Source organism: Ostrea edulis, chromosome 2 (assembly GCF_947568905.1).
Source record: "Ostrea edulis chromosome 2, xbOstEdul1.1, whole genome shotgun sequence".
Taxonomy (NCBI): Eukaryota; Metazoa; Mollusca; class Bivalvia; order Ostreida; family Ostreidae; genus Ostrea; species Ostrea edulis.
In genome coordinates this window covers 73,203,244-73,228,976 of record NC_079165.1, presented here as the reverse complement: position 1 = coordinate 73,228,976, position 25,733 = coordinate 73,203,244, and the positions used below count along the sequence as shown (strand labels likewise).

Here is a 25,733-nt window from a genome sequence, read left to right as displayed (position 1 = left end):
CCAGATCTCAGTGTCCTTTGACCTTCATTCAACATTTAATATAATGCATTCAGGTTAGTAAATTAACATATTACATATTATGTTATTACCCTGACTTTGACAAAATGACTTCTATTCAACTATAAAATAATACTCCAAGTAAATATACTCAACCACTGTTCTAGCTCTTCAAGGAGCTCGTCTCCTGCCCGGGGTCTAATCCAAGGTAGTGGGAAATCTGCGACAGTAAAATTTACGACTGTCCCTCAACAAGCGTCTAACATAAGAAGTGAAAGTAATGATACCTTAAAACCTAGGTCCGTTTGTATGGTGGGCGTATAACGCGTAGGCACGATAAAGAATCCTCACTCTTAAATGGTCTAGAGTCTAAGTTTGTGGCCTTTTCCATTTAAGCTGATGATGCGTCTGAATGAGTGAAAACTTCTTGAAGGGACTTCAACTCCACACAACCAATGTTGGACACAATTGTCGAAAGACGAATAATCGTGTCATTATTTTAATCCTTTTAGAATTAGATGTATTTTATCTGACAAATGCTCATGATGATACATGTAATTCTCTTTTTCAAAGGGAAAGATCTGAACCCCTCAATTTCTTCGGTGGCAGTAAATACTATTTTACCTTCTACAATAGCTCCATAAGCCGCTACCATGTGTCCTATTTCATGTGGAAAATCTACATTTATTTGACGCAGAGGTTCTCGTACATCGGGTGTATCTAAATCGCGACCTATATTATGAAAAAAGCAAAGAGTTAGTGTAATACTTTCAAACCAATACCCAGAAACTTTAGAAACACCTATCTGGATATGATGACATAAAATGAGCGACCTCTCCATAATTTAAACTTTTCTATATTGTATGTCCTGCATGCAAAAAGAATACTAAGTACAATACGCAAGATCGTAAATACCGAGTTAGCGGAACTCTCTTGTACAAGAAAGTTTCATAACAAAAATATATGTGTGTGATGCTTGTGTTATATTTACAATGTATGATGAATATTAAGTTTATGAATAATTCATATAGAGAATTAAATGAGATAATCGTCGTATAGAAATTTTAAGGTCACCTACTTTAATTATCATTGCACCATCATTTGCATCGATCAATAATCATTGAATAGTTTTTTTGAAATTACGTTTGGTGACAGATATGCGCTCCATACTTCCATGAAAAAGTAAAATAACTGACAGAGACCAGCCTCAGAAATCCTATAAAGAATTCAAAATTGAGGTAAAGCAAAAATGGACCTCTGGACACACCAGAGGTGGGATCAGATGCCCAGGAGGAATAAATATTTCCTGTTGACAGGCTTCATCCGCCGTAAGCCCTATATCTTGATCAGATAAACAGAGCAACCCGTTTGCATTGTTTCTATTTCCACCATTATACATGTACATTCAAACTATCAATTTAATTTTTATATTGATGAACAAGTGAAGATAACGAACACTGATCAATTTCATAAATACTAAAAAGAATATAAAACCGCGAGAAGGGCAAACACGGACCCCTGAAAACACCAGATGTGGGATTAGGTGCCTAGGAGGAGTAAGCATCCTCTGTTGACCGGTCACACCCGCCGTGAGCCCTATATTTTGATCAGGTAAACGGAGTAATCTGTAGTCAAAATCAGGATGTAAAGAACGGCCTAACAACTGATACGAAACACGTTAGACATCATTTGACCCAATAAAAGCTGGTATTTGCAAATTACATCGTGATAACAACCATAGAATTTGCAAAATGTTGATTTTATACGACACTGCTGAAACCCTCGTAACAGCAACTGTGTTGTAATGTGCTTGATGAAATAGCTTACGTCAAGCTCAAAACCAACGTCTTTAGGGAGAAATAGAATACAATGAAACGACAGAAGTATATTACTGACGAAATGTTGGTAAAATATCAATGCAATAGTTTTATACCTGTTCAACGCAAGGGTTGGGATCATTATTCAAGCTCATTTTCAACAATCCAATCTGTATGGATGTTCAAGTGACAATATACCTAATCTTCTTATTTGTAATGAACATTTCCAGCATTCGCCTATAGTATCATATCTTGTTCAATTGTTGAAAACTCGAGTATAGCGCCAGCATTACCATGTGCATTTAAATCACAAACAAGCGATGTTTTGCATTTAACGTGAAATGAAAGTTACTTAACACAAAATTTCCTCCACGGACTACATAAATTGAGTTATATTTCATGAATCTATAATACACGGTAAAAATGTGTACTGTTGTATGTTGTTGAATGTACTCCATACATTGACATTAACAAAATGACCATTACTTTAATTGTCCTTGAATCAAGAATTACGATGTTACTCAGAAGGTACTAGATTTCATGTAAATAGGTGTTTCTAAAGTCCTTAGTATGTTGGGGGTGAAAAGTGTACTTTATGTTTGAAATTGCATTCATTTAGAAGTCAAGGTGAAGTTACCTGTACTTCCCACTGCAAATGTCTTTCTTGCTAAGTTGATATGTGTCATCAACAAGCGTGTGTAAATATCCTACAACGATCAAACGACTACCACCATTACTAAAGAACTTATTTTCTTTGGAAATGGAGGAGAGCGAGAGAGTTCAAGGAGAGGAGATAGTGAAACTACTAACGGAAAACAGATAATGACAAGCACGTGGTGTTATAGAAACGGTACAATTCAAATTAACATGTCACCTTTTGTCTCTCGCTGGGTGTCCCATACACAAAAGAACGAGCTATATCTGTCGTGCCATCCCTGTAGTAGAAATGTTTCAGTTAGAGCCTATCACAAGTTATACGCATTTTGAAATATGGGATGATATGCTAAATATATACTAGTGTTGGCTTACAAATATTGTGCACCCATATCAAACAGGAAAACACCATTATGTGTTATGATGTCATTGGTAATTTCGGGTACCATAGGTAGAGCTGTTGAACCAAACCCAATCAGAGACGTTCCGCTGGGACCTTTATTGAGCGGTACCTTCCTGATAATAAGAGAAAGAGATTGGATACCCTCGTCATTCAAGCATTTGTTGACTAGTAGAATGGCAAACACACCGTAGTGAATACTTACATTGTTGTACAATTAAAACTATCTAGTGTGACACTTGTGAAAATCCAACTGTCTGTCTAACTCTATATAAAGATTTCTCCCCATCAATGTCGGATTGCGTTGATTTTAGTATATGGAAAGAACAATAATTACTAACTTTCTTAATTCCTTCGTCTCAGCCTCAATTTCTTGAACGTTCAGAACTGCACCGTTTCTCATCTATGAAGAAAATTTACAAATTCATATGAAAATATTTCAGCTTATTGAGAGGAATCTCAAAGAAATCTCAAGTGTTTTGTCCTTACCCTCTCCTCTAATTCGGCAAAGTACGTTGTCAGAAAAACAGATTCTCGTAACTGTAAAATATGTGAATATGTTAACTGGAAGTTTACGTCTATTTACAGGTTATCCAACATTAAACATCCCAGGAGAATCCGGGTTAGAATAGGTCCTCAGTATCCCTTGCTTGTCGTAAGAGGCGACTAAATGGGGCGGTCCTTCGGCAAAAACCGAGGCCCCGCGTCACAGCAGGTGTGGCTCGATAAAGATCCCTCCCTGCTCAATGACCATAAGCGCCGAGCATAGGCCTAAATTTTTCAGCCCTTCAACGGCAGTGGTGACGTCTCCATGTGAGTGAAATATTCTCGAGAGGGACGTAAAACAATATTCAATCAATCCAACATTAAACCCCCGATTTATAAAAATACACATTTAAATATTGATAATACAGACATGTAATAAATAGCTCATTAACAACTTTATTTGAATGAGTAAAATTCTACAAAATTACCGTAGAGTTTTTCATCCCCTCAGTCTCCGCTCTATTTTTCCCTGCCTTTAAGGTCAAAGGGGGTGAATGCTCAATTATTAGCTTTTCCTTCAACGAAATAAGCTCAATTTAAAATTCTTTGTTTACCCATTATCTAAAATATATTAAAAGGTAATATAAAAATCTTTCATATACCTGAGGAATTTCCTCAACAAAAGATTGACTGCAACTCCATGAGACCGAAACTTTTCGAACACGCTGATCACGTGATAATCTTCCAACATCCTTTTTAAACGTAATCGGACTGTATTCTTTGACTTCTACACAATAAGTCATGTCATCAATATCCTTTAAGTCTTCACTTTCTTTCTCACAAGTTACTGCATCATCATCTGTATACATCTGCGTATTCACAGAACATTTCAGATGATCACAATGGCCGGTGGAAGACGTGTTTAGAAATTCGTGGAGTCTAAGGTCTCCGAAATCAATTCCCTCTGTTAGCTTAGTCTCAGCATTCACGATATAAAGACTGTTCATGTGAAAGAATTAATTCCAATTATTCATATATCTTAATCGTCCGTCAATCCATGGCAATAGTACTACCATGAACACACACAAAATATATTTTGAACAATAGTGACTATTGTTAATAAAAGCAACCTAATAGAAAGTCCAAATTCCACGCATAAATCATGTGTTATAGTATACTACATAACTGAATTTTTCTGCGGGGTGCTAATGTTTGCGCAATTTTGCGGTGACGTCAGCAATGCAAAAAAAAAAAGATCGCGAAAAATACGTTTAATATTGTAGTTAAAATGTCCCCATGCAGTGCCATGGGCTATGATATCGAGAAGTGACCAGTGCTCGTGAATCAGTAGCATTCACATCCTGTGCCAGGAAACATGGCACTTCTGAAGTATTTAAAACGTATAAATAAATTGCCAGACCCTACTGTTAATGTCGCCTAGAAAAACTACCAAATGTAACGAAAAGATGGCCGATATTCTGGATAATCCCAGGACTCCGCGGGGAAAGTACATTACTTGTGTGAAATCACAAAAATTGCATGTACCTATTTGGAGAGAAATCGAAAAAATATGAACCCGCAGAAAAACCCCAGTTATACGGTATTTACTGCTTTAGTTATGTAAAAAGATGCTGTATCTGATCATCAACGTTAGAAACGTTTCAGTTGAGAACTATATTTTGTCCTATCGATTTGATTTAATTAGAATGACGAACATTACCTTATATCACCTGTTTTAGCACCTATCACACAAAACGATATGAAATAGGGATCAAAGACAAAATCCCTTGCCCTAAGGTTAAAAAGCCCTGCAAGAAATAATAACAAATGGATATAAATCTACATACATTGTAAGTAAGAAATAAGTATGCATTTTTTCTATACTATATTGTACATGGTCACCAGTATTACGTACAGGCAATTTCATCCAGATTAGTCAAAACCAGAACATCGACATCCTTGTCTTCCATTTCATGCAATGCCCGTTTTATTTTTGTTTGCCAGGATTCGCCTGCAATGATATTGTGAATGCACATCTTACCTTTATGTAATTGCCTTCATTTCCTAAACGTTTCCTTTCTGTTACATAGTATTACCATTTCACAAGCATGAAAACAAATTATTTCTGGAATTTATTATTCCAGATCGGGTCTGGATTTCTCGAAAAATAAAAACTTAAGTAGAAACTTGATATCAAAATGTTTCACTCGTATGGAGATGTCACCATTGCCGGTGAAGGGCTGCAAAACTTCGGCCTATGCTCAGCGCTTAATGTCTTTGAGCAGGGGGATCTTTATCGTGCCATACCTGCTGTGACATGGGGCCTCGGTTTTTCCGGTGTCATCCGAAGGACCGCCCCATTAAGTCGCCTCTAACGATAAGCAAGGGGTACTGATGACATATTTTAACCCGGGTCCCCACAGGATTTTACTCAAATTTTGACTGCTCAAATAAAAGAATGATTATTTTAAGTTCCACCGAGAAATTTTCACTCATATTGAGACGTCACCAGCTGTAGGTGAAGTACACAAATCAGACCTATGCTTACCACTCAGGGTCCTAGCAATCATGAGTGTTCTTTATCGTGCCAACGCCTGCTGCGACACGTAACCTCCGTTTTAAAGGTCATATCCGAAAGACCCGTGATTCTCATTTCTCAATGCCGAGCATTTTGGCGAAGGAGAAATCACACTTAGGTTTGATGCGGCCATGACACGAGCAGTGCTCGGACTCAACCCTGAGAACTCCTGGTTACGAAGCGAACTCTTTACCACTGAACATCAAATAACTTAAGTTCGAGATGTGTTCGAGAAATCCAAGCCAGATTCAGGAAGTCTGTGGGGTGAAGACATGTACCTGCAAGTTGAAGTGGTAAAATGTGAATAGGTGAAGATGGCAGAGACGGCCGGTCTTCTGTCCAAACTAAATCGATAAGGTCTGTATAGAGAGGAACAAAATTTGTGCCCTTTTCTTCAAAGACGTCTTGGAAGTTGTTCCACCAAACTAAAAATACAAATGCTTAGTGTGACTGTGAAAAGAGGAGATAATTTTTTTTTTGCTTTTCTTTGCTTGTTTTAGGTCTCTTCGGGATCATTTTTACTCAATTCAAGACATCCCTAGTTGTCGGTGAAGTGCCACATATCTAGACCTATACCTGACTACATCGTAATGATTTGTGACTCGCTTACAGCGTGTTTGGTGGAGGAGCAGATACTAGCGATTGTTACGTCTTAGTTTTGTTGAAGCCAAGGTACGAACTGGATTCGAATCCATTGAGCCACTGCGACTGGTTAAAACAAAATTTCATGAAAAATTCTTTGGGTCTGGATTCGAATTTCTGTCTGGTCGATTGTATTTTTTGCCTTCATGTTACTTTTGGTGCCGAAGACCAGCCCTGAAACTGACAGGTAAAAATGCCTGCCAAGGAATAAAGATTTCGGGGTGTATGTCTTTGTGGCGTGAAGACATTTAACGAGGGGGGGGGGGGGGGGGGGGGGGTGTAGTGGTCAGACGGGTCCGTTCGCCGATGGCCAGATAGCTCAGTTGGTAGAGCACCTGACAAGAGATTCTGGGGACCCGGTCCGTTGCATTTTCTCCCTTCCTCTTCCAATACAAATCATTCCCTTCTTGCTTGACTTTTTATACACCATTAATAGCGAGCTCGCTCCAATGATTAGACATGTGAATCGCGTGATCTGATCTTCGCCAGCTGTAAAATGATGGTGGCTACCCAAAGTGAACTGTCGCGTTTTCTTCACCTATATAATTAGTTTTAAAGAATTATGTACCTTTCCTCTGCTTTGAATTTTTTTTATCGGAATCACGGATGGCAAATTACAAGTATCACTTAAGCCCTGCTACTGATATTATAGCGCTTCGAAAGTCGGAAACATATGACGTCACGATACACAATTTTGTTTTTCGTCAAGTCATCTTCGAATACATACGAACTTAAGGGAATCATCATAAAAATGAATTAAATTTACAAGTAAACTGTTTTGGCATGTTGATTGTATGTGTGTACTCAAACATTAACCCATTGTCCGTCGATTTCTATCTAAATATAATTATTTACTTTTGAATACTTGTCTCTTTCTGTGACTGACAGAAACTTGCTGCTGTCAATATTTTACACACGCGAACTGTCATTGTGTGTATGTTTAGTTACATAGTTATATAGGCCTGAATGTAGTAAGTACAAAGTACCATGTATTTATAACCAGACGAGTCTTCTCATACCTTCTTACGGTTTTGTTGCTGGTGATGAAATTGATTGGTTTGAAGGAAGAAAGAGCGACACTAAACATGACGTCATGTAATACACTGTTTACATTAAAACTGGCGTTGTATTTCTCGCATTAAATATATAGGCGGATCAAATGTATAATGTCATTTTCTAAGATGTTTTAAACTTTGCTCCTCTCAACGGTCACGCCGTATTACAAACATTCCTTAAAAATTATAACTCACCTGAGTTCATCAGATATGGACATGCCCCAACGGAAATGACGTCTCCCGTGTTGTCATGTATCCAGTCAACTACAGAAGTTGTATATTTTCCTCCTTTAAAGTAAAGAAGGTAGTAAAGAATCATTTTATTTTCGTTATTGTTACACGAATTGTGGATCCTTAAATATGACGGCGGTGTTGAAACGACGGCGGTGTTGAAACCTCTTATAATGACGGGTGTATTTTACACGCTGTTAGCGGCATTTTTGCGTATTTAAAAGAAGCTTTGACCTTCAGTTCATAAATTATAAAGTCCTTATCTTTCATATTTAAAGAGTCATGGTAGAGATAAGATTAAAGGGCATATAAAGTGACAGAAAGGCCTAGAATATTCTCTTTAGAGAAGTCGAGAGGCATAGCCTTCATCGACTTCTCTTCGCAAGCATTCATATTTTGATTCTGGAAAACGTGTAAATGCCGGAGTCGGTGACGGTTTATGCTTCGACCGACGGTTAGACTCAGATGTGCCTGGATTTACGCAATAGACAACTTGTTTTCAAACATTTAGCAGTAATGCACAAAACCGTCGCAAGGAAATCAACACTTACTTGCTTTTAATCCATTTTCAATATGTCCCCTGTCCCGGGTTAACGTTAACTGGTCTTGGGAGTTGTCAAAATAGGGGACCAGTTAAGAGAAAGTAAACAGAGTTGTGATTTAAACCCGGGACAGGGGACATGTTGAAAATGGATTAAAAGCAAGTAAGTGTTGATTTCCTTGTGACGGTTTTGTGCATTACTGCTAAATGTTTGAAAACAAGTTGTCTATTGCGTAAATCCAGGCACATCTGAGTCGAACCGTCGGTCGAAGCATAAACCGTCACCGACTCCGGCATTTACACGTTTTCCAGAATCAAAATATGAATGCTTGCGAAGAGAAGTCGATGAAGGCTATGCCTCTCGACTTCTCTAAAGAGAATAGGCCTAGAACTGTAATGTACTTCTACGTACGACTTATCTACATATACATTATGTAGCAACGGATTTGGGAGTTATCTATCTTGATTGTAATTGCCGCCAAGTCTGTAGTCCTGAATAAGCACACTTAACTACATCGAAACACTACTTGTGACCTGAACATTACAAGAACAATATTGATAAGTCCTCTATCTTCGATCTCAGGACCATTAAAAGCAAAATCGCTTTGTAAAACGTTTGTATTAGATCAATATGACGATGATACCTTTTCTGTAAACTGTCCACCCACAGTCTACATTATCAATGGCTTTCTGGAATGTCCGGCCGTCTGTCCATAACGCTGCCTTGTCCAGCGTCACCACTGCGGTACCTAGGATGCCAGGATGTTCATATGATGACATACACTCATATATAGTATACATGTAGTTATCATTCAAATCTTCTAAATACGTCTGATACATTGTACTATGAAAGACACATTAACAATCTTACCTATTTTCTCAGAGAAGCTAGAAATAGCCTTTAGTCGTCTGTCATGGGGAGTTAAGGAACCCTTGAATAGATATCAGAAGTAAAGTTTATTCAAAAGCTTCTACATGAGAAGGAAAAAATATCTTGCTGTGGTCTTCAACTAGACATTTAGATATATCGACGACGTTGTTTTCTATAAACAATATTCCATTATCACTTGCATATAATTGAGAACTTTCTCTTGACTAAATTGATATTGCCAAAAGATTTAGAAATCCTGGTAAAGGATATATTAGTTATATGCGCATGTAGTATTTTATTTATATCACAGGAGTTAAGCCCATTTGTCATGGCCGAGTCAAACCTACACTGTGAGTCTGATTGCCAAAAGCTCGTTTCGATAAAAATGGTTGGTTTTGTTAGCAGTCGATTTAGTTGCAGAATAAAAGACTCAGATATACACATGTAGCATACAGAGAGAACTTTACTGAAATATGAATAAGTACATGTAGCAGAGATTTCATGTGAAATTCCGTATGTAAATGATGTGAAATGTATCGCACTTGTTTGGATTTCGCTGCTGCTGGGAAAACCCATAGAGTGAACTGGACCGGTGAATGTCCTAGTAAAATAAACAGGTGAAATTGCGAAAATGATGACGTACATGGATATCTCTGCTGTTTTAAGACCCTGTGACTTGCATGCATTAAGTTACGACAAATACTTTATGTACGGCGACCTGTATATTACGTGGTTCAAAACGATTTTAAAAAAATTCTTTTGGCGTTTGATGCGAGTGGGTATAGCTTTATCACAGGAGTCTGAAGTATTATCAATTAAATTAAAATAAAAATCCGGGAAAAAATATCCAATCCGGAAAAAACATATCCACCGTCTTTGTATTTTTTTAGAAGACGGTGGGTATTTTTTTCATGATTTTTATTTTAAACTTAATTGATAAAACTTCAGACTCCTGTGGTTTTATCTAGGTCAGAGTTCAATCCCTTTATTTATGGTTACGAGGAGTTTCGTGTCAAAACGGGCTTAACACCTGTGTTTATTATGGTGGTATATTTAACACCACGCCAATACATTTTACAAATTATGTTCTGATTTACAGCATAAGCAATATGTACACGATTACAATTCTCTATCTTTCTACATAGCATGATTATTAAACACTAGGAAAATGATGTATATTCTCTAAGAACTACATACGCTTACTCTTCAACGCGTGTATTTTAAAAATCTTTGCAATCTTGCTAAATGATATTTTTTTAAATGCAAAGTAGAATTTATTAGTAATTGATTATTAACTTTAATACCAATGTTAGTTAATCAAATGCTCTTAATTTCAATTATTTTTTATTAGGTCCTTGAAACCGGGCTTTAAAACGTCATATATTTTAATTTTTTTATTTATAGCAATAAATAACCAATTAATTTGTCAAATTACTTTATATTATTAAGTCAATCTTCATTTCTCACACTTTATCCTCATTTGCAATTGATCACAGAGTAAATATTTTCACTGTGTTTTGATCTGTAAACATGTGTCCCCCCCCCTCGTGAAACAACAAAAGCTAAATGACAATGTATAATACCTGCAAAAAGGAACTTGCAATTCCTTCCCCTCCGGGAGGGGGTGTTAAAAATAGTTTCCGTTTACCATTGATTCCTATAGTGAAATTTTAACCCATATTATAGAGTTATCTCTCTTTGTTTTGTCAATTAAATCAACTTTTATGAAAATTCGTATGAATATCTACATGTATATTGACATAAAAAAAAACCCATTTAGAAATGATAACTTTTAAAAATTCATCAGAAGGTAGGCGGTGAAACAATACTATCGTTCACAGTTCTTTGTCTGAGAAGAATTCATCCCTAATGTATTTTATACATGCACATAAATTTGTACTTTGCATAAACAGTTTGAATCTTATATATCTTAATTGAGACGATTCACCGGAGAATGATTATATGGAAGGCGTGAAGATTGTGCGCTTATGCTGTCGTAACAGTACCCTTCAATACGTACCATATTTTCATTTTCGTTACATATTATGTAGGCGTCAACATGGTTTTCTCGCATAAGCTTCCTAACATCATTCAGTAGATTTGTTATAGCCTGAAATAAAAAAGGAAATGTAGTCTTTTAATATCAATAACTACATTCTACATACTGCAAACACGAAATATGACTGTCATATCTGTATGAATGTGTATTTAGATGTTCATATAGTTCTTCACATGACAAATACTTGGTACATTCTCCCTCATATAATTCATCACATTAAGTAAGAGCATATTGTGTACATACCAATGACGGGTTAATTATAATCATTTGTCGTCAATGGTAGAAAGCAGTTTGAAAAATTGTATGTAATTTGGGCCAGTTCCATGCATATTAAAAAAAAAAAACAACAAAAAAAAACTATCTTTATTTCACGTCGCTGATCCGCGTCCCTTTCTGCTCCGGGTGCTTCCTTGTACCTTTGTCTTATGGGAAGAATTTCTAAAATAGTGAAAATACATACCTTATCACCCTGACAACGATCCTCATTACAATACATACCTTATCACCCTGACAACGATCCTCATTACAATACATACCTCATCATCCTGACAACGATCCTCATTACAATACATACCTTATCACCCTGACAACGATCCTCATTACAATATATACCTTATCACCCTGACAACGATCCTCATTACAATACATACCTTATCACCCTGACAACGATCCTCATTATAATACATACCTTATCACCCTGACAACGATCCTCATTACAATACATACCTTATCACCCTGACAACGATCCTCATTATAATACATACCTCATCACCCTGACAACGATCCTCATTACAATACATACCTTATCACCCTGACAACGATCCTCATTACAATATATACCTTATCACCCTGACAACGATCCTCATTACAATACATACCTCATCACCCTGACAACGATCCTCATTATAATACATACCTTATCACCCTGACAACGATCCTCATTAAAATACATACCTCATCACCCTGACAACGATCCTCATTAAAATAAGAACTCTCTGTCGGGATGAATTGTTTTGCGTACTCTTTCTCTGTAACAAATGAATATCTGAATGAATACAGTAAGGTACAATTATTCTCATATCCTCTAGTTTTATGATGTGAATGTCGACTCTTTTCTTGATTGAATTGGATGCCAAATAAGAATTATTTTATGTTTAAAAAGGTTGTCTTTCTGTTCAAAGTTTTAAATAATCAAATGCCAAATTACCTAAACATGTTTAAATATACAAGAGATGTGAGTTGCCGCCAAACCAGGTCGAATGATTATATGTCTAATTTATTATATTTACCAAGAGCTAAAACAGAAAATTATAAACGTTCATACAGCTACTCTTCTGCATTCCTTTAGGAAAAAAAACTGTCTCAAAATGTTCGAAACTCTGGTTCGGTTGGCATTTTTAAAGCTATATTGTATTTGATGGAATATTTTCATAGAAGTAGCACTTAAACATCGTGCTTTCCTCTTTTTGTTCAAGTGTGCCAAATGTAGTTGCGATATGGCACTGTGTGTGCGTGTGTCTGATGCTATATTTTCTTCTCTCCTTTTATGTCATGTATTCATATTTAGATAATGATTTTATCACTAATTAAGTGTGACTTATGCTATGTTTTTTTCTCTCCCTTTCCTTTTATATCGTATTCATATTTAGATACAAATTTTAGATGTTAATTTTATGTTTGTATCTATGTTTTAATGCAGGACCACAATGGAAACTAGCTATATGCTAATTTGTGTTACCCTGGATAAATAAAGGCTATTATCATATTATTATGTCTCCCATATTTTTCAAACTATGTCAAATACATGTTGTGGATGATATTAGTTTGTTTAGAACATAATTGAATATTAAGGGTATTTCATTTATTAAATCAATAAATTTAAGAAGATATATAGAAAACTGTTTTACAGGTGTTTGGTACTACATGTACTTTGATAATTAATTAACTATTTATTCACAGATTTAACCTAACGCATTTGGTAGGGTGAAGAAGGAAAACTCAGTTATTCACCGATTGGCCTTTGGCTGACCCCGCAAAGTGGAATAGTTAAAAGTATTGGTTGATAGGTGTATAAAGAAAGCAGTGGGAAGTCACGTCGTAGTAGCAAAACTATTGGAGGAAAACAATACGGTACGCATATATTCACGGTAATTGTAGTTTGACACTGATCTATGGAAAGGAATTACCGCCATAATTCTATGCATCCTTTTTGTATTCTTTATTCTAACAAGGATTTTACTATAAGACATTTTAATTTCATTTTACCTTATAATAACATTTTAATTTGCATTCTTCATTCTAAATTTTATTTTGCGACATAGCATTCTTAATTCCATGTCACGTTATATTTTAATTTTCCATTTCCTCTTGTCTTGCTTCAGTCTTACATATCTTTACAGAGCTATACATATAGCAACATTATCTACAAGCCTGTAGCTGCTCTGACTGTATCCGCAGCGACATTTATGCAGTTACTCCCCTTACACTGGAAGTAGGGGGCGTGCTTACCATTGCGGTCCTAAGCATCTATGATAAAACTGTATTTAGTTTCTTCGATTTTATTGGAAAAACTTTTTTGAAAGTGCATTACGTGAAATTGTAGGGTTGGGAAGGAAAAGCCCCCCCCCCCCCCCCCCCCCCCCCCCTCCTTACAGCGGTATTTGATGTTTTTATTTCTGTTCAAGTTATGATACAATTGATACAGAGAATTTCTAAAGAACTCTAGCCACAATAAGTTTCTAGGAAATATATATACGATGAAAACATGTGATATAATTAGGCACGAAGCAAAAATTTTCAAAAAGGGGGGGGGGGGGGTAGTTTACTTCACCATATTATCTGAAAATTCTTAACAATCAAAATAGAATAAATCCAAACCTTTAAATCCTAATTCGTAAGGGAAGGGAGCAAGGGTTGATCCTTGAGTTCAATTCATTGGTTAAAATTTACATTTTCACTATGTACAATTCACTACTACTATTGTTAAGGGAAAGGGCAGTCTATTTATAAAAAAATAACCAACGTTGCATGTAGTAACCTCTATTGCTACACGCCTGATAATCATTTTTGTGTAGTAACCTCTATTGCTACAGGCCTGATAATCATTTTTGTGTAGTAACCTCTATTGCTGCAGGCCTGATAATCATTTTTGTGTAGTAACCTCTATTGCTGCAGGCCTGATAATCATTTTTGTGTAGTAACCTCTATTGCTGCAGACTGATAATCATTTTTGTGTAGTAACCTCTATTGCTGCAGGCCTGATAATCATTTTTGTGTAGTAACCTCTATTGCTGCAGGCCTGATAATCATTTTTGTGTAGTAACCTCTATTGCTGCAGGCCTGATAATCATTTTTGTATAGTAACCTCTATTGCTGCAGGCCTGATAATCATTTTTGTGTAATAACCTCTATTGCTGCAGGCCTGATAATCATTTTTGTGTAGTAACCTCTATTGCTGCAGGCCTGATAATCATTTTTGTGTAGTAACCTCTATTGCTGCAGGCTTGATAATCATTTTTGTATAGTAACCTCTATTGCTGCAGGCCTGATAATCATTTTTGTGTAGTAACCTCTATTGCTGCAGGCCTGATAATCATTTTTGTGTAGTAACCTCTATTGCTGCAGGCCTGATAATCATTTTTGTGTAGTAACCTCTATTGCTGCAGGCCTGATAATCATTTTTGTGTACATTTGAGTAATTACAATCCGGGCGAAGCTGTACCTGTAAATTGATTTACACATGTACAAAATTGTATTTTTATAAGATTGAATCACACCGTGAATAAAACCCCATTTCAACAGAAAGATGAGACTAGATTCCACATAATTAACATGTTCTGTTCATTAGTACCTGATTAAAAATAACATTTAGCAACAAGTATTTTTGTCGTAGAGTGACATGACAAGTTAATAATGCACTGTATGTTTTGGTTTGCACGTGCAATATCAGGTATATCTAATTGTGTTTTGGTCATCGGAAATATTGATAAAAATTAATAATGAAAAATTACTGATATGTAAAAACATCCTGGTCTAAATAAGTCTCGGACTAATACTAATTTACATGCATGTACTTTGTTGCATCATGACCTGTACATTGCTTGTGGAAAAATCACACAAGGGACACATAAATGTAATCAGTGACTAAAATTATTGTATAGTCATGCTAATTTATTTTTCAGTCATTTCAATGAATTCATAGATAATTACAATCAGAAATAGTAAATTTCCTATTTCTTTCTTACGCTTTAGGACCGTCCCTAATCAGGGGGAAATAACTTGCGCTGCATTGAGAACAATATATTTCTCTCCTTGCATAATTTTTTGATAAAGCTGATAAAGTCGAACGAATTAATCAAACTGTATTTTTCTTGATGAATTTGAAAATGATAGAGGGTAACTCCATTTAATTCACAAATTCAGTATCTTTACTCTGTAATGGTCCAAAGATTATTGTTTAATTTAAAGCCGAAAAATAGGAAGAATGAAAGCACAAGCGCATGACCATAATTCGCTTAAATTTTTGAATGAACTTACTCGTATTATCCATTATTTGAGTTACCCCATAATAAATGGCTGGCTTCATTTAGAGAAATTTAATTTTGATATGTATTTTGTGGTGCGTGTTTATGCCAGTGAATACACAAGGAATACAGAGAGAAAGCATTCATAGCTCAGGATGTTTTCACGATGTAAATCAATCCAAAAAATATCAGTTTGATATAAAAATCTGTGGGGGTTTTAGAGTTCAACTTTATCACGTTATTGAGTTGAATTTCAAAAGCGATATCACGATCCAACTTTGGGATGAATGCAGGAGTAAGACTGGATTCAAGGGAAAATTCACCCTAGATAAACATTTTAAAAATAATATAACATTTTTCAACTATTTTTATAATATGAACTTTTCTCTATTTTATGCGATTCCGAAATAAAGATATCAATGTACTGCACCGCAAAAGAAACAGCCCTTGATTAGAACATGATGAAAAAGTTCTCAAGTCGGTAAAACTTCGCTTGTTTATAATATCGTAGAAATTATAGAACATCAAACTTTACATTCCTGCACTGTCTTATATCTTCAACTTATTTAATTTCATAATGAATCTTTATCATACATGTAAAATAGAGAGACCGGTTAGCAGGGAACTTCAGTCCTTCCAGGAACCTAATCCCACCTCTGGGGTCCATATCTGCCCTGCTGTCAATGTTGTATTGTTTTATAGGATTTATAAGATTGATCTTCACCTTCAGGATAAATCGGTATGTGCGGAGTTTCTTTAAGTAGTTTTGTATAAATAACAACTCGCAAAAATGACAGCTAAGGTTTGATTTCATTAGCAATAACCAATTATAATGCACTACTTACCTGCAATACATTGAGTATTTTCTATCAGCAAGCATGAAATTAGAGTTAAAATCCAGCTACCCTGTACCTGGTTCATTTTGTATAAGGAACACTGTCCACTGGTTCGGTCAAAGTGAGATCTAGGTCGATCGCACTAAGGCTTAAATTAAACGACGAGTCCACTCTTACTAAGTGTATAAACTGAAACGCACATTTCAATGAAAAGGGACATTTACGTCATTGGTTATTTTCATTAACTTTGAGCATATCAAAGCTAACATGAATTCTTAAATAGGCCATATTTAATCCCGTCTGCTTTCAATCTGACTAAAGTACAGACCTATATTATCTGACTAAAGTACAGACCTATATTATTATATATATAGGATCTGATAACTCCCCATAAGAGATCATGGTCTGGTGAATTTTGCATTGGCCAATGAAATCATAACTTCCTTTTGCTTGTCTGGTATTTCGGAAGTCATTCCATTTTCATACGTATGAGATGATACCCGATGAGTTCCGATAAGCAAATAACACAATTAAAAATGGCGTCGATAAGTGCCACGCCGAGGAAAACATGTCTTTTGTCGGATGCGTGTATCCTCTGTGGATTTTGTTTTAAACAAATTGAGAAAGCAAGTGACGGTAGTGAAAAAATCCAAAAGTTTAGCGAAATTAAACTGCGTTTAAATGAAGAAAGGTGGGGGAATATCAGGAAACTGACGGGTGTGTTGACAGATTTGGATGAAAAAGGCCTTGGAGGGGTTTGCAAAAAATGTTATCGACAGGTTGAATCTGTTTTAAAAATTGAAGCCAAAAATGCAGTTGTTAAAGAACGTTTTCGTGAAATGGCAGTGCGAACTTTGAAAACAAAAATGTTACAACTGCCGTCTCCCCGAAGAACATCAATAACGAAAAGAATGCTCCGGAGCCCGGATACACATGTGCCCTCTACGAAGAAGAAATCTTTCGACGTATCTGTTGTGAAGCTTGTACAACTGACGCCCTTTAAAGATCTGACGAATACAAGAACGGATTCATCGAAAGCAGGGGTAAGTTATCTAAGCATATTGGTGTAATATTAACATTTATATGTAAACATGGTAAACATTTACAAATTGAAAACAAAAATCTCTAGGCTTGGTCTTAAACACAGATACCACTTGAAAGAAGTGTTACTGTCATCACACTCTCGGGCACAATCCAAGACTATTTACAATTAAAATTAAATCCTTAGATATGCTAATTACTATCAGGTGTATTAATTAGTGGATCAAAGGAAAATTTAGGAATTCAATACACCCCAGTCTTGGGTGACTGTCAAATGTCTGTATGTGTCAACATACCATTAAATATATAATTAGATATTCAAAAATTATCTTAAATCATTTTTAATTGACAGCTGTCTATGCCTGTACATACTGCATGTATCCCTATTGCACCACAGGAGAAACAAGTTGGTATGTATAAAAATATGTGAATCATAATTGATAGAATGAATGATTGATTTAAATAGAGCTTTTAATAATCAAGGTGTGTCATGAAATGCAAAAAAAAAAAACCTTACAGTGTGTCCACCTGGCAGTCGTTCTGTTTGAAAACAATTAACTTCTGTGACATGAAAAGTTTCAAGACTGAAAGTGCATGCTTTCATTATATATACTAACTGTTGTACTTGACTTTTTTAGGGATATACCTATGGGTTTGTTTCACATTGTGTATCAATGCTTATTTATCAACATTAACTATATACGAAGCATTTTAAAGGTACTATATTAGGCCAGTAAGAAATTTAAGTAATTGCAGGAAACATATGGGACATATAGGAAATATGTGACAACATGGCAGTGTGTTACATGTGTCTTTGAAAGCTATCTGAATCTCAATGCAGTTCAACAACTCACACATTCTTATACACAGCACCTGCATTATCCTACAAAGCATCTTGAGAACCTCAATCAGAATGTGACCAGAAAAGGAATTACAGAGTCATAGTTTGAAATGTTGTCCTACTAAACAGCATTGTACTTGATTTTAAACACAGTTATGGAAACAAAAGGTTATGTCACAATACAGCATAATGCCATACAATGATTATTTCATTTGAAAAATATTTCTGAATCCATTTTTGGTCTAATTATTATGAAATCTAAAGCATATAATACATAACATTTAGACATAAATTCTGTTCATGTTTTTTAAAGTTTTACCAACAATTGCAGAAATATGACAACTGAAACTTTAATATCAGCTTAGAGCACTCCATTTCCTTAAATATTATCCTTTGTCAGAATGGAATGAAATCATTGAGTGCGGTGTTCCTACAGTCATATAATGTGTTTGACTGTTCAGGAAAACAAAATCAAGACATTGAGACCAGAAACTGCAGATATTTGTATTTTTAATGGTGTAAAAATTGACCTTAGATGATTTTATGAGAAATATGTAGAAAAGTGATTGTTTTCAATGAAATATAGAACTTGACTCATTTATAGCACTATACTGTAGATGTATAATGTCAACAGTTGTATAATAAATGGACAAAAGATGATTAATTTCATGAAAGTGGATTGTAAGTAGTTTATAACATAACCTGTAATAACACATTATTTTCATTGGATGATTTGAATCTAACATATATAGATTTCAATAAAACATCCTTATCAGAATGAAAAGAAAATGCAAAAATTCCTGTATACAAATACTGGATTTTATCTTTCTAGAGGGTGCATCAACAAATAAAAAAGGATCTAAGCGATCTTTAGATTTTGAGACTAATAGAGACCAAAGCGACATTCAACCCACACCTTTAGATGGGTCGATTGAGGTTAACTTGTAAATTGAAAGTGTAGCAAAAGTTTTTACTGATCAGTTCAATTCTAGATGTTCATGTTATACTTAGTCACTAACATAGTATTTCATTAATCATGATTCAGTTTAGCTCACCTTAGCTGAAAGCTTAAGTGGGCTATTCTGATCACATCTGTCTGTCCAAAAACTTTTCACATGTTTGACTTCTTCTCCAGAACCATGAAGCCAATTTCATTCAAAATTGGCACAAATCAATTCTTGGGTAAAGGGGATTCAAGTTTGTTCACAGGAATGTTCTCTTCAAAGGGGAGGTAATGAAGGAAATGCAAAAAAAGAAAGAAAGAATGGATTGATCTAAAAATGTTCTCAAGAACTACTGGGTGAGAAAAGTCGAATCTTACAGGAAAGCTTCCTGGCATAGTGTAGATGCAAGTTTGTTAGAAGGGTTGGGCTACAAGAAGACTTTTAGGAGATCAAAGACCCATAGGCCTCTTGTAAGGGTTGCTCATTACATCAAGACTTATACTTTTATGAAACTACATCACAAGATGGCGATTTATGTTTTTTAAAAAATTATTTGTATCAATCAGTTTGTTTGTCTATCATCGTAGCTCAGTGGATAAAGTTACCGGTGAGTGACCCACAGATCACAAGTTCAAATCCACCAGTCTTCAGTTCATATTTACTGATATAAATTTTTGAAAATCATGTTTTTTTAAAATCCCAATTGCATATTTTTGGCTTTTTGACATATGTACTCATTACGTATCATCACATCTTTCATAATTAAATCAGTTTGCGCCGATTTGATAAGCTTTTTCATGTTGTAGTGAACAACCCAATCTGACTAAAGTACAGATCTATATATTTTAGGACACCTGAGTAAACTCATATTGCAATTGGTTGTTGTCCATTGTTGTTTGATAACAATTGAACATATTTAACTTCTTGATAACTACTATACTAATTCTTTTCAAATTTGGTGTGAAGCATCTTTGGAACAAAGGGGACATAAATTGTAAATTTCAGGATTCCTGCACCCCTGGGGCCTTAGGGGTGGGGCAAAAACTGCCCAAAATTGACAAATTTTCAAAACTCTTCTTTAGATCCGCAAATGTTTAAGAAAAACTAAATGCATAATTATGTAGAGCGAGAAGGCCTTTACCAAAATTGTAAATTTCATGATACCCAGGGTAGGGGTTCTGACTCTAGGGTGGGACTAAACTTTGTATATATTGTTTATGTGTAATTTTGCTGGTACTGTATAAAATCTAAATGCATACTTAGGAATAGCAGAAAAGGATGTACGGTGAATTTCACATCTTGTTTTATACTGTTGCTGAACATTAGAATTTAGTCAAAACAGGAATTTGTTTTCTCTAGATTTCATGGCCCTTGGGAGTAGTGATACTTTTTTACTAGTACTCACATGACCTATAAGGCCTGTGGGCCTCTTGTTTGTAGTTGATGTAGCTGTGAATGAATTTGAAAATAAGTTGACCTTTTGTATTTGCTAATTATGCATGTGCATGTTGTTCTTTCAGATTATGCTTCAATTCAGATTTTGGATTTTCTATAAATCTCAACTATGATAAAAGGTACACAAATTAGAAAATCATTATATTTAACAAAATTTATATCAAAATAAAGATATAGAAGTTTTTATCTCCTATCCAATGTTCTGAGATGAAAAACAAAGGTTTGATGAAAATTATATCCAACGAACAGATTCTCTGTAGTGTGTTTGCATACCTTAGTTATTATTGTCATGGTCTTAGGCTTAGAATGAAAAGGTGTTATTTAATGTACATGTACTTAAATTACTTGCAGATTAGTATTTACTATCCAAGTGGTCGCAAAAGTAGGTTCATCACCGATGAAAAGGAGAAGAAGGTCTGCAAAATTGTTTTTAGGGGAAAATACATAGGCAGTGGATTGAGGGACTTTTTAAAGACAAGTCATCCAGAAGAACTAATTGAGAGTTCTGTAGCAATTTTAGGTATGGACTTGAAAGTCTAGTGATCAACTCTTTTTAAATCTTATTTAAGAAAGACATGTATGAAAAATATGGTAGCAGTCATTAGCAGATTTGTAAACTTCTGTGTGTAAATGTATGTTAGTAGATTTTATTGATTAAATTTTGTATTTTTCAAATAGCATGCCTTGCAATTTTTGTCATGTTTTGCAGGTGATGAATGCAAAACCTTGTGCAAGAGAAATTCTGGAAGTGTGCTTCAAGACAAATCAATTCAAAATGTTATGGAATTCACTTGGGACAAACTGTACACAGAACTACAAATACGTGCCCCTAATATCCTGAAGATAGTATCAGCAATGGTTAATGACATTCCAATCCAAGTGAATAACAAACCATTTCAACTTGTAATGTACACTTTGTCCCAGATTCTGCATGCCAGATCTCAAGAAATGTCTTTAGTACAGTACTTGTCAGGACTAGTGTTAATGCATGGAGGATGCACCCTTAAGGTACTTTAGTCTACCATATTCAAAAGTGATAATTACAAACCATATTTAGACAGATATCCAGATAAACAAACAACTATTCATTAACACATTGCTATTGAATATCTGAGGCACAGCTTGATTTATTAAATTGCAAATATATCTGTTTAATAATTATATATTGTTTTTAAGTCTTGAGCATTGTTGAGATTGGACAAATATTCCAATATACTCTAATACAGTTGTCAAGGTTTAAAGCATATTGGATATTTTAAATTTTATATTCAGCATTCTTACATATATATACATTTGTATGATTTTTAGTATGATTGATAAATTCTATTACTTGACATGTGATATTTGCTTTAATTAAATTGATTTTACATGTTTCTTTAGGATATCGAGAGGATTGCCAAATTTGGTGCTTCAGTTCACCCAGAAACATTGCGAAGAAAGCTGAATTCATGGGACGAATACTTGGACGAAGAACTACTTAAGTACAAAACAGAATGGAGTCGAGGAGGAAACAAGAAATATCAGCTAATTGGAGACAATTGGGATAGAAATATTATTCCATCTTATCGTACCTCTCAAGACAAGACATTGTCTTTGCACCTGTTTCAGGTTATTGGAGTCGTTGATAGGGTGGATTCTTTGAATTGTGCTTTTGATCCACAGCTCCTAGATATTTTAGAATTAACTCCTGTGGATTTTATTCCCTCAGTAGCTGATCAGGACATTCTTCTGCATGAGTTGACCTTTTTAGTGGCCAATGCAGTGATTGCAAATATTGAGCAGCTGAACGGAGCATTTGGATATATATATCCAAAACACTTGAAGCACAAGTATAGTGAATTCTCAGGAATGAAAACGGAACAAGTAAGACACATGTATACTAAATTTCTAGACAATTCTAGGCATGTTTTTATCTCCAACAAATCCAGTTCAAATACATGCATATTCATTTGTTTTTACAGTATTCTTTGGGACTTTTTGATTGTAATGAAATGGTTACCCAAGATGTGATCAGGCTACTAAAGGACATATCAAAGAAGTATGTGCCCATTGATGATGCTGGGGAAATAGTTGAGGAAGTGTTTTTTGGAGGCAAGTAAAAATTAATAGGGGAACATTTCAAGAGGAACATCAACAGCAGGGCTCAAAATTAACATATGCTTATCACTGACTGGATAAAAGTCTGGCAGACTGATTGACATTTGTTTTAGTAAGTCCGATGGGACTGGTTAATTTTCTAAAACGTCATTTTGAAAAACTTGTTTAAACTCTGCTTTTGGCATTCCTCTATAGACATCAGACAAACCTGATTAGTGTTGCAAAATTGTCCAAGGCACAGAGTTAAATCCCATTATTTTATTTGAATAACATTAACGAAATATCTTTAATTATATCTGGAAAACCCTGGTGGACTGGTAAAATTTTCTGCAGACTTGTTTAAAATAAATCGTATCAGTCTGGCTAAACTGGTGATGTGAAAAGTTAGTTTCAAGCCCTGATTGCAGTTATATAGATTTGTTAGAATTATTGTGATTTTTATTTGAAATGAAATATTGAAAAAGATAGTGAAGAGTAACTCGTGTAATTTTTTTTTCACTTTAAAGGAGACAGATTGACTGATGAGAGAATACAGAGTGCCCAAGAAGCTATGACCAATAATGAAAATCCATTGGATAAGTTTGAAGGATTCATTTCCAAAATTGAAGATTTTCATCGGCTCATGAACTTCCTTGAGGTAAATTAAGTCAAACAGTTTCTTATGTGCACTTAAAAATAAAAGATATAACAGATATTTATCAACTAAGATTTCCTTTTTCATAAAGTGAGGTTCACTTTTTAGCTCACTTGCTGTCCATCGTCTGTCTGTAAACTTTCACATTTGTGACTTCTCCAGAACCACTGAGCCAATTTCAACTAAAACTTGGCATAAAGCATCAAATTTATTCAACTGAGTTGCAACATCCTTGTCCAAGGGGAGATAATAGCAAAATTACATTAACAAGTTTTAAAAATCTTCTCTAGAACCACTGAGCCAATTTCAACCAAACTTGGCACAAAACATCCTTGGGTGAAGGGGATTCAAGTTCATTCAAATGAAGGGTCATGCCCCCTTCAAAGGGGAGATAATCACAAAAATAGGGTGGGGTCATTCAAAATTCTTCACAAGAACCAATGGACCAGAAAAGTTAACATTACATGTAAGCTTCCCGACATAATGGAGATTCGAGTTTCTTAACATCATAATCCCCAGGGGTAAGATGGGACCACAATAGGGATCACAATTTTACATGCGAATATGCAAGGTTACTAAAGTGAGCGATATGATCCATGGGCCTCCTTTGTTCACATGATATCAGGTGAGCGATGTGGTATGATCTTGTTAATAATGTTGAACTTGATATGAATATAGGTAAAAATATACCAATTATTTTTTTTTTTTAGGCAATTGTGTTGCAAACATACAGCACCCAGTCAGCAAATGACAGAGGAACAGTGTATTATTATAAGAACATATTAAATGCACGCAATGTGAAGGGGAAAGTAAAGAACTCTTACAGAGGATATAAAATGCTATACCGTACTATATTTGATGCTATGTGTTGTGCATTTTTCTTGAAAGAGTTTGGACTTCTTAACTTAACAGAGAGCATACCACTGCCTGATGAATTCTCCAAATGGACAGGAGAGGAAAAAATACAGTGGATGAATAACATATGTGAACGAATTGTGAACAAGTGGTTTTTTGGAGACAGTGACTTGTTTGAAGAGTTGTGACAAGTATTGTCTGATCCAGATCATGAAGAAAATTATTGGTTCGGGAACTTTAAAGATGGTCGCTTTTCCTGCCACTACTGTGAAAAAACTTACTGTCATATCAAAAGTGCAGAATTTCATGAAAAAGAAGTCCATGGCTATTCCAAACCAGCATTACGAAAAAGTAAACAAGCAAACCTATTGCAAGATGAACTTTTTGATTATTTGATAGCCCTTTTCCGTCTGTCAGCATTACATCGAAATCTTGATACGGCAGTGGATATGGCTGATGGCTATAGATCTATTCGCTCAGCTAAGTACGAGACCCCGCTGTACAACAAGACCCACAAAACAAAATATCTTATCGGCAGCATCCATTTAACAGGCCTCATATCAGGAACCTTGCCGCCTCCTCAAACAGAGAGACTTATTGCAAATCGCTGTATAAATTTGTCAGGTGGGAAGAACTCGAACATGACACTAGATGAGTATGTAGAACTAGTCAACAGAGATACAAAAAACACTTGTTCTGGATTCCAAACAAAGGAGAGTATAATTGCGCACTCGAAACAATTTCCTCTTTTAATCAAAGCTGTGAAAAATTTGGACATGATTAATGATGTACATAGAAGAAAAGGATTCCACAACATACCTTCATATAAATCTGATGTTCGGAAGATTGTACAAGACCTTTTTGACATCGATGGTTTTTCCCAACATAAAGGACGCAAGCTCAAGTGCAGAGAACTAGTCCAGAAAAGCAATCCATTTGCAGACAGTTATAAACAGTTGGTGAACATGATATACAGACATAAACCTTTACTTCCATTCCGTCGATTAAGGAATAAACAACTATAATGATGTGATTGTTTATCTACCTGGTACATGAGACATAAAATCAAATTAAATATTATGGAGGATTATCGCCAAGACTTGTCCAATTTACATGCACACATATACAATGTACAGTAATTAAATTTTCAAATGGAATAAACATGGATTTAATCAA

At 35.2% G+C, this 25,733-nt stretch overlaps 3 protein-coding genes across 10 annotated transcripts in view; 2 read left to right on the top strand and 1 right to left on the bottom strand.

Moving 5' to 3' along the window:
- LOC125679618 (uncharacterized) overlaps positions 1 to 17,107 on the bottom strand; it is a 20,854-nt gene extending 3,747 nt beyond the window's left edge. For 6 of the 8 annotated variants that reach the window (XR_008800732.1, XR_008800731.1, XM_056157211.1 and 3 more), the window contains exons 1-17: positions 16,700 to 17,107; positions 12,286 to 12,359; positions 11,293 to 11,382; positions 9,273 to 9,333; positions 9,046 to 9,150; positions 7,825 to 7,917; positions 6,211 to 6,357; positions 5,270 to 5,365; positions 5,075 to 5,162; positions 4,017 to 4,353; positions 3,843 to 3,929; positions 3,358 to 3,408; positions 3,210 to 3,271; positions 2,844 to 2,984; positions 2,689 to 2,749; positions 2,452 to 2,521; positions 622 to 729 (exon numbers count right to left, since the gene is read on the bottom strand). Coding sequence is in view for 6 of the 8 variants with exons in the window: in XM_056157211.1 (XP_056013186.1) it covers positions 622 to 729; positions 2,452 to 2,521; positions 2,689 to 2,749; positions 2,844 to 2,984; positions 3,210 to 3,271; positions 3,358 to 3,408; positions 3,843 to 3,929; positions 4,017 to 4,353; positions 5,075 to 5,162; positions 5,270 to 5,365; positions 6,211 to 6,357; positions 7,825 to 7,917; positions 9,046 to 9,150; positions 9,273 to 9,333; positions 11,293 to 11,382; positions 12,286 to 12,359; positions 16,700 to 16,775 (1,747 nt within the window). In the remaining 2 variants the exon portion in view is untranslated. Of the gene's footprint in view, positions 1 to 621; positions 730 to 2,451; positions 2,522 to 2,688; positions 2,750 to 2,843; positions 2,985 to 3,209; positions 3,272 to 3,357; positions 3,409 to 3,842; positions 3,930 to 4,016; positions 4,354 to 5,074; positions 5,163 to 5,269; positions 5,366 to 6,210; positions 6,358 to 7,824; positions 7,918 to 9,045; positions 9,151 to 9,272; positions 9,334 to 11,292; positions 11,383 to 12,095; positions 12,250 to 12,285; positions 12,360 to 16,699 lie in introns of those variants that run through there. The other 2 variants (XM_056157215.1, XM_056157213.1) reach the window with 2 other exon arrangements.
- Positions 17,093 to 19,834, top strand: LOC130052385 (uncharacterized). Its single transcript, XM_056157217.1, has 2 exons — positions 17,093 to 17,733; positions 18,084 to 19,834. Exons 1-2 carry the CDS (start codon positions 17,194 to 17,196, stop codon positions 18,159 to 18,161), a joined length of 618 nt encoding a protein of 205 aa, XP_056013192.1. The 5' UTR covers positions 17,093 to 17,193; the 3' UTR covers positions 18,162 to 19,834.
- On the top strand, positions 18,523 to 25,733 carry LOC125678261 (uncharacterized). Its single transcript, XM_056153457.1, has 7 exons — positions 18,523 to 18,528; positions 21,323 to 21,491; positions 21,681 to 21,979; positions 22,352 to 22,834; positions 22,933 to 23,062; positions 23,575 to 23,705; positions 24,413 to 25,733. Exons 1-7 carry the CDS (start codon positions 18,523 to 18,525, stop codon positions 24,743 to 24,745), a joined length of 1,551 nt encoding a protein of 516 aa, XP_056009432.1. The 3' UTR covers positions 24,746 to 25,733.